At 28.4% G+C, this 10,155-nt stretch overlaps 1 protein-coding gene across 1 annotated transcript; it reads right to left on the bottom strand.

Moving 5' to 3' along the window:
• Window positions 1–239: 239 nt before the first annotated feature.
• On the bottom strand, window positions 240–2,912 carry LOC103853888 (transcription factor AIG1). Its single transcript, XM_009130788.3, has 2 exons — window positions 1,508–2,912; window positions 240–1,094 (listed from the first exon to the last, which is right to left on the bottom strand). Exons 1-2 carry the CDS (start codon window positions 2,060–2,062, stop codon window positions 570–572), a joined length of 1,080 nt encoding a protein of 359 aa, XP_009129036.2. The 5' UTR covers window positions 2,063–2,912; the 3' UTR covers window positions 240–569.
• Window positions 2,913–10,155: the final 7,243 nt, after the last annotated feature.

Raw genomic sequence — 10,155 nt, 5'->3', positions numbered from 1 at the left:
ACAAAATATTTTTGAATTTAATTTTTATTAAATAAATAATTTTTAAGTTGTTTATCATAATGTTTGAGTTTGAAGCAGCATTTTATATCCAATTCTGACTCATGGTCGCAACTCGACGACCCAAAATATAATTCAGTTCGTATTTATAAAAAATATGATAAATCTAATAACAATCCAAAAAACAAGAATACCATTTGGTAGTAGTGTGGGTACTCTACATAGTGTATGCAAACAAGAAAAACATAATGCAGATGCTCGTAATTAAAAAAGGTTCTTGATTCCACTACATCAAGTAATATAAATTAAACCCAACCTCTTTACATTTCATATAATCAAGACGAGAAAATATCTTTGATTATAATACATATATAAACCGAACCCATCACTATAAAACCCTAAATAAAGGGTCCTTCATAGATTAAAACCATAGAAGAAGAAACCCAAACCAAGGTAAAAAGATTAACCCGACCCCCAAACATACTAATTGTCACATTATCCCATTTTGCAAGTCTAGTTAGCACATAGCTAATTAAAGACTTGATGATGTTAATCATTTTATGAGGGAGGAATTAATTATAACATCGATTTACCATCTTGCTAGTCCTTTGTCTCTTAATAGTAATACTCCCTGAAGATGATTTATCCAAGTTATTGTTATCATCATTATTATTGACACACTTATCTATAACCGCCTTTAACGCTTCTTCTATCGAACTCGCACGATTGTATCTCTTCTCTTCATCATCATTATCCGCGTCAACACCATCGAAGTTTCTACGATATTCATCATCGTCTTCTCGGCTCAAGAACAAGACGTTCTTGACTCGGCCACCTACGGTTGCGATCTCGGCTTTGTGAATTCGAAGACGAAGAGACTTTAAGGCATTGATGATGTCATGCATGAGTTCAGTCCTGTCTTCGCAACAAAAGGAAACTCTTATCATCAAATTTCCTTCTTCGTCGTTGTAAGCAGAGTCAACGGTTAGATCATCGCACTCTGTTGGGATTTGACTCGTGTCCGTGATCAGTGATGTCTGTCGTTTTAGCTCCTTCATGTGTTGGATCACTTCCGCTAGCAATGAAGCTTTGTCCGTCTAAAGAAAAGCAAAACGAAAAATATATACCACATATATGAAGAATAATTACACACCTAAAAATCGTTATGATTTATTTATTGCTTTAGAAAATGGAAATTATAATTACTATACGATAATACTTGAAAAGAGATAAAATTGCAAGATCATTGACCGTTTATTTTGCATCGAATTTTGAAAAGATTTGCAAAATTTCCGCATATGAATATATATATATATATATATCTTATTATGTAGTAGTAATTTCGTTTTTGAAGAATAAATTTTACTACTACCAAAAACTGAATAAAAAAACGAAGTATGATTAATACCTACTAATTATCCTTAGTTTTTTCAATAAAAGAACATAAATTAAATTTCAAAACTTCAAATGCCATAATGAAAGGGACAAGATATTAATTACGAAAACTTACTTTGGTTGTATTTGGTAAAATACTTCGCAACTTAGCTAGATGAGTGTTGATTCTCTCTCGTCTTCTTCTCTCAGCTTCACTATGACTCTTTGAAGCAGCCAGCGCCTTAGCATCCATGACTTCTTGTGCACTCAGTTTCCCCATAATCTCATCATCAAACCCGAAGGATGTGCCACGTCGCATGATGGGTCCAAGAGCTTCCGATAAAACCTTTAGGTGGTTGGGATGATGATGATGATCCATGGAAGGAGGAGAGACAAAACCATCGGTATAGTCAAAAGAAGAGGAAGAAGAAGCTCTCCTGTTGAAGTAGGGGACCGAATCAGGATAACGGGTCGGGTTGGATGGGAAATAGGTCGGGTCAAATGAAGGTAGAGATGACCAAGGCAGGATTTGTGGATGGTGATGTAGAAGAAACTGGTCTTGATAGTCTTGTAAGTTGTGAAAATTTTGGAGACAGTCTTCTTCTTTCATTGCATACATTTTTTTGGAACCAAAACCAAAAAGAAAGGAAAGAGAAAGGGAATTGAAGAAAAGACAAAAGGTCACAAACATCCCATTTGATAATGAATACACATATATATAGTGTCTTTTTGTAAGAAAAGTTACTTAATATCTTAATATTAAAGATTTCTTTCGAAATGAATAATTCATAGTAATATATAAACATAATCATCGGGTAGTACAACCAGACCGCCATTATCTTTGATAAATACATATATTGAATGCAATTTTTTCTGTGAGAGTATTGTTGATATTTTATAATTTCTTAAAAAATTTACTCTGATTTCATAGATTGCAAGATAGAACGATGACTCTGTGGTTCTACAAAATGTACTAGCCACAAAAGAAATCACAAAATATTAATGAAAACAAAACTTTTCATTTCTTAAATTTTGTACTAAACCAGTATTTTTTTTTAATAATTCTACAAGTATTTTATTTTTAGATATTTTTAATTTTGGCACCACGATATTTTCCTTTTTTCTGGTATATTTATAATGAATATATATCAAACCAAAAAATTCTGCAACTACTGCACATCTTCTTTGCTTTTCTTTTACGACTTCTGAATGGGGAGCTGTCATCGTCTTGTGGATTTCCCCGGTGGTTTTGGCTTCCTATGAAAGATTAATAGTTATTTATGTTTTTAAGAGTATTGTTTAAATGTTAACATGTGCGTCTACTTCCCTACTTGTTAACAGAAGCATTTTGGCTCATCCAGAGGTCCGCTCATCCAAATATAATCATGGTTAGGGTAAAAGGATTGTCTGTTTATACGAGGAATACCATGTCACTACCATTCTACTAGCTACTATCAAATTCTTTAACAGTTGACGGGATATAGTTATTATCCCGTACACATACATTGTGTTTGTCTATTATGATGCGGTCAAAAATACTGATAAATAGCATGAGTTTTGGTAAAAAAATGGTCTCAGAACCTTCATGTGATTATAGAAAATAATATTGTTGAAATTTTTGTTTCATTTTTAAAAACTTTTCTTGCAGTTAGAAGTTATAGTGGTCAACTAGACACAATCATGTGAACTTATTTTAAGCATGGACGACTATAAGAATATTTTCTAAACTTTTACAAAGGAAAATTATCTCAGATGCTAATCGAAAATAAAAGCTGATGATGATGTCTGAAAATCGCGAAAATAAAGTTATATAATATAAAGATGTGTGTTCCTTCATAAAACCCCTTCAGAGTTAAGAAATATACTACACACAAATAATACTATATGTTTTATAAATATCAAGTTATACCATGAAATTACAAAGAATGTAAGATTAAAGTGGATTTACATAATGAATTTAATTTGCCATGCACTTAAAGGGGAAGAAGGAAGAAGAGGACATGATTATTGTTTCATCAGGTTCTGAAACGAACGCGTTAAAAGAATTACATGTGGCTGCTTAATGTTTTGTTTTTCAGTGGAAAACATAATAAATCAAAACCTAAACTAAGAAATAAGAAAAACAAACACTGACCACAGTACACACGGATTGTCTACCGACCAGAGACCAAAAAGACATTTACTTTTAATCATTAAAATCCCACTCGTTTATTTTAGCCAAACCCACTTTCTTATTTTTCTTCCTTCTTTAATCTTTTTCTTTGGACAACATTCCTTCTTTAATCTAATCTAATCAATCTAAGATTTTCTAAGTTGTAGATTTGTCTTAAGTGGACCAAAGAGATTCTCCTATTTATTTGATCTAAACGGATATCTTGTATTGTGATCTGAATATGTCTTGATTGCTTCCATCAACTAATTTTGGACCTATATAATGTGTCATAAATAATATGAGATATATACACTTATTTTCTAATTTTTAAATTAAGTGGCCTTTATATATTTTATGTTTAACAAAAAAGTGACATGATACTTTAAATGAACTTCTTGTGAAAAAAATAAAAATTTCTTGTGAAAAGTTTACCATCCATGAAGTTTAATATGCAGAAAGAGAAATTTGCAGAGTTTTATTTTGAAAATGATATTTTATATATATATATATAAGACAAAATATATCGTACTTCATCCATTTCGAAATACAATGAAACTTCTATAAATTAATAATGTTGAGACTACACCAATACTATAATTTTTTTATAAATTTATAGAGATATTAATGTATCGATATACTAATTGAACCAAAAATTCGATTTGAGACTATAAAATTATATTATTTTATAGAGATTTTTTGTGTATATTAATTTATAGAGTATTAATTTAAAGAGGTTATACAGTAAATGATGTTTTAGGAAGTTTTTGATGTTTCAAAATAGATGATGTTTTCATATTTCAATGTACCTTTTTACTTTATTAAAAATTGTGTAACCAATCATTAATTTATAGTATGTTTTTGTGATTGGTTGAATAATTTTTAATTTATATTTTAATAATATTTTTAGATAAATATAAATTTTTTAATATTTGTGTCTCAACCTAAAATTTCATGTATTTTGAAACAGAGGAGGTAATAGATATTGTCTTGTGTTAAATAATAATAATACTAATAGATATTGTGAATACATTAATAATCGATGAAAGGAATAAGAAAGATAGGATAGGGTATGAAGCTAGGGTTTTGGGGAGGTAGTGGTACAGAGTGAAGCCCACACGACGTTCAACATTCTAGGCTCTTTCTCCACGCTGTCTTCTTCTTTTACCTTCTCCAAGAAATTCAAATCATTTTGTCTTTGAATTTACTCCTCTTCTTGTTTTTTTCCAATAATACTTCTGTTTCATCAGTACTTGATTGATATACATACATGATTCTTTTCTGTTTTTCTTTTCTTGTTGAAACTTGAAACAAACCTCGCTATTATTCTGTTCTCAAAAACTTTTTTACATAGGTCCTCATGAAAAGACATCTTAACAATTTATTTTACAATCTCATAGTTTTTTTTTCTAAAATTTGTATCATTATTATTTCACCTCAATCTTCTTAATAAACAAATTTACAGGATTACTGGGTTGCAAGTCTCAAATATTTCAGTCCTTGGGCTTAGCTTATATAGTAATTTTTTTGTTCATATATATATATATATTATATATATCTTATTTTTTATTACTAATTATTTCATTTAGTTTGTTCAATAATAACTAATTACAACTCAAATATTTATTAGAGAAATTCTCTAAGATTAAAATATTTTTTCGTTTATTTTATAAAAAGAGCTTTCAAAGATGAAAATGAACAAAAGAACTCTTATTAAAAAGTAAATATACATTTATACATTTAGGATAAATAATCTAGACGTAAGATTTTAGATTAAAAATAAAAAAATGAATTTTACAATTTTAAAAATAATTTCAAAAGGTATTTTTGAATTTCAAAAAATAATAATTGAAATACAAAATTTTGAAAAAATAAATTATAAAAAATGAATTTGTAAACATATAATCTGAAACTATAAATAAATATTTTTTTATTATTATTATATATTATTTTATTAATATATCTATACATTAAAAGGTAAAATAGTCTTTTGGTTGTTTAATGAAATCTATTTTGATCATTTTTTCTTTGTGATCTCTTTCTTGTGGATTTTGTTGATGACAAAAACTTGAAAATTAACTATTTGAGAGAATTGTCCTATTTATTAACATATGTATATAGCAATGTATATTATGTATAAACAAATTTATAAATATAGATACGTGAACTGTGTATGTTTAAAGCATATATATTAATTTTTTACAGAAATGATTTTCATTTTTTTACTCCGTTATTTGTTAATTATCCAACATATATATGATGTGCCCCTAATGATGTAGAAGCGGATCACAGATTGAAGGGTTGAAATGGATGATGAAATTAGAAGAAGAAAAAAGAGATGATCGCTTTGGTTTATTTAGTAAAATACAAGACGGAATGCTCTTTTAAGCACGCCAATGAACATGTTCAGCCAATTAAATAGGAGGCATAACTAAGTTTAAAGTAGATATTGCCGAAAAGGATGAACACTGCATCAAAATCTAAGACCATCTCCAATCGCAAACTTTTTTTTTTTCAAAATATAAAATTCTTCAAAAAATGAAGAATAAGTATGTTATCCAATGGTTTAAAAAAGAATATTTCAAATATATTTTTTCAGTTTTATCATTATTTATCAATAACACCTTTTACTTTTGCTAGTATACTAATTTTACCCAATTATTTTATTTTAACAATAGTTCACCACAGTTGCTAATTAATATAAAATAAATATTATCATATAATATAATTAGTACACATAGCATAAATAAGGAAACATGAGATGTATATTTTTTCCACAAGTGATCGATCAATTAAATTTTTTCTAAGAGTGAAATGAGCTTCTTGATCTTTAATTCTTCTAAATCGAACCAAAAGTTTTTGAAAATATTATCATATTTTTAGTATATTTAATATTTAAAATTGATTAAATAAAAATAAGTTGGTAATATTACCTCTTATAGCTTATTTAAGTAAAAACTTATAAAAAAAAAGTTAAAGGACCTGTAATTAAGAAAGTGTATCTTAAGAAATGAAGAAGTACATAATATTTTTCAAATTTGAAGAAATAATGTTCAATTTTTCAAAAAAATGTAAAAAATAAAAAAAATAATGAAGTACCAATAGAACAAAAAATGAAGCAAAAAGTAGAAAATAAAACACCATTAGAAATGCTATAACGGAATATGCAAATCATGAACGATATTCTTATAGACCGAAAAAGTGATTAGCATCATACAAAAGCAGCAATAATATGCTAGTTCCTAATGACTATGGACACAACCTGATAATTATTACGGTATCCAATAATACATAACAAAATTACATTTTTGTATCTATTAAAATAATATTGTCACGAGACCATGCCCTTCGACGTGTATGTGCTTAAACTGTTGGTCCATAATATGTCATAATTTTAGGGTGAAGAGTTATATGATAAGAAACCATTGTTGGGAGAAAACTATAATCATTACCTTTAAATAAAGTTAGTGTTTATGTTCAATAAGTCTGAAAAGTAAAAATCATTTACTTCTTCACAAGCATGGCTCATTTAAAAACCAAACAGTTAGTTACTTTGGCTTTGATTAGTGTGCTTAAACCTGTCTAATTTTTTTAGTTATACAAAATTAAATGAAAACTACATAGTAAAATTGTTGGGGGAAAATCATGAAGTGAAATGAACTCTAAATAATTTCCGTTTGCATGGAAATTAAAAGGTATATGCATAAATATACATATACTAGGTGGTATCCACGCGCGGAGTGAATGAACTAAATAGAAATTACAACTTTGAATCTATAAATATTAGAAAGATAAAAGTTATAGTCACGAATATTTCATGTTATATAATGAAAGATTAAAGGACATTGTGCATGTTTATAGAAGATAAGTTTCATTTTTTTTTTAACTTGTGTAATTGGTTAGGTGTAATTGAAGCAAATGTTTTAAATTTGTGTAATTGGTTAGATTATTATTTTTAACTTGTTTAATATTGTTTATCAAGTAAATCCCTAAAATTTAGTGCGTGATTTGTAATTAGTCATGAGAATTTAAATAAATTTATAGTAACTTTCCTATACTAACCGAAACCAGAATTCATTATGAGGATTGCATATATCAGTTTCTTATTTTCGGGCTATTGTATAAATTATGGTCAAATTTAAATTAGCAAAAAGAATCAATTAAATATAGAAATCAAGATCTATTGGATTTGATATTCAAAAACGCCATCAAATCTGCAATTTATTTAAATTCTTGGATTGATTCTCTATAAAAGAATCGTTTTATTTAAAACGAAGTCAAAATAAATCTCTAATTGGTCAACATCCATAATTATTCAAAAATTTGGATCAAATATGGCATAAGATATTTGACCATAAATATTTAACATCTTAGTTTAAATTCATATAGTTAAACGATCAATCAGGCCGAATATTTTTTTATAAAATTGGAAATAAAACATGCTACTTCCCATTATCAAAACAACACAAATTAACTTCGCCGTTTGCAAGGGACACTTGTTGATTTAGTTACATACCAAAATAACTCGGAATGCAATCATCCCAAAAATATATGATTGACACAACTTGCATGACCAACTTTAATGAATATTTTGAATCGAAGCATTCGATCTTTGACTTCGAGTTATACCATATTAAGGAAATATAGCTTAATCAATGAGTGTCTGGAAATATTTGCATAGTATATTATATAATATAAATTAAAAAAATTATACTATATGTTTGTGCGATTATACTATAGTATATGTTTGTGCGATTATACAACAAATCATATATATTTGTGCAACTATAGTATATGTTTGTGCGATTATACAACAAATCATAAATTTATACAAAAATTTATTCAGCATTGTATATGTTAGTGTGTTTATACAATATTATATAATATAAATTACAAAAAATTATACCAAGGAAAAAATAAGATTTATGATATGTTGTATAACCACATGTTTCATTTCCATAATAGTGTCGATATACATTCCTTTAAAAGTACAGCAGACACATTGTTTGGTTAAGATCTGCGGTTACGATATTGGGGTTTTTGCCAAAACTAACCCACAACTTGATTTTAATCCTAAACTTATACCCAAACTTGAATCAAATGCAAAACTAACCTAAAAACCTAGTGAAATTACAGCTCAGCCCCTTGTGACCAAACAAAAAAAACAGAAGCCATTTTTACGAATATAGCCCCAGTAAATCGTCTGAGTCGTCTGAGATGTTGGAAGTCGTCTGGACGACTGAAGTTTAAGTCGTCTGGTACCAATTTATTTTAAAAATAATTTATAAATCTTGTAAAAAAATATTTTGATGCGTAAAAAATAAAAATCAAGTAATTATAAACAGTTTTAACTAATATAAATTAAGATATGATAAAATTGATTTGTTTTGAAGATAGATGAGTGAAAGTAGTGAATCATGAAATACTTTGGTTTAGGAGTTTGGCAAACATATGTTGTAGTATTGTATGTATTGTTAGGGTTAGATTTTGGAAAACTAAAATATTTTTTTCAAAAATTAGTTTTCACCTATATGTGTTTATTTTTGTGTATAGTAAACACTTTTCAAGTTTGATTTGGTTTTATGAAGTGTTTAATTAGATAATTAAGTTTAGGGTGTGGACGACTTATATTTCAGTCGTCTGTTGAATAATCTACCCGGACGACGTATATTTCAGTCGTCCAGACGACTTACTTGTAAGTCGTCTGGGAAGTCTTCTATTTTAGTTTCCCGCTAAAAATATTTAATTTCCCGCTAAAAATATTAAACTCTTCTGGACGACTTACATGTAAGTCGTCTGTTTTAATTTCTTCACCAGACGACTGAAATGTAAGTCGTCCAGGAAGTCGTGTGAGTCAAAAATATTTAATCTAATTGGATTTTTTGTCTCCCTATAAAAAGAAAAATTTACACATTCTCTCTCTTCCTCTCAAATGGCTGCAACAAAAATGTAATGTTCACCATTCTAAAACTCTCCAACCTCTCTCTAATCTCTTTGACTTGAAAACACCAAACTTTATATGAATTTTTCAGTTTTGTCTCATGTATTTCTTACTAATCTATCTCTTTTGCAGGTTTTTAATCAAATGGTACTCATCTTCCACTAATTTAGAGGTAGATCTATTAATTTTAGATATGTATTTTTGTGTGTTCTATAAATGTAGATTTATCTAATCTTCCACTCATTTTCTCTATTTTTAAGTCATTTGAACGTTTTTGGATATGCAGGTTTTTCAGATCTGGATTTGATGTGTAGGTTTTTCAGATCTGGAAGACTTCTCGGACGACTTACCTTTTAGTCGTCTGGAAGTCGTCTGGAAATCGTCTGGACTTCTTGGAAGTCTTCTGACAAAGTCGTCTAGACTTCCAGGAAGTCGTCTGGACTTCCAGGAAGTCGTCTGGACTTCTAGGAAGTCGTCTCGACTTCTAGGAAGTCGTCTGGATTTTTCTGAGCGTTTTGGTAAGTTCTTATGTCTGATTTTTCTTCATTTGGTAATTTCTTGTTGTATAAAGTTCTTACTTTTTTCCCAAACTAAAACTCTCCAAACCCACTCTAATCTCTTTGACTTGAAAACACCAAACTTTATATGAATTTTTCAATTTTGTCTCATGTCTTTGTTACTAATCTATTTTTTT

This window comes from Brassica rapa, chromosome A02, assembly GCF_000309985.2.
Source record: "Brassica rapa cultivar Chiifu-401-42 chromosome A02, CAAS_Brap_v3.01, whole genome shotgun sequence".
Classification (NCBI taxonomy): Eukaryota; Viridiplantae; Streptophyta; class Magnoliopsida; order Brassicales; family Brassicaceae; genus Brassica; species Brassica rapa.
This window is presented reverse-complemented; position numbering and strand designations above follow the sequence as displayed.

Bases quoted from the DNA above. Each gene is read 5' to 3' on its own strand.
- LOC103853888 (XM_009130788.3), bottom strand. From the start codon at position 2,062: ATGTTTGTGACCTTTTGTCTTTTCTTCAATTCCCTTTCTCTTTCCTTT. The intron at 1,095-1,507 runs GTAAGTTTTCGT...GCTTTTCTTTAG, and splicing joins TTTTACCAAATACAACCAAA to ACGGACAAAGCTTCATTGCT.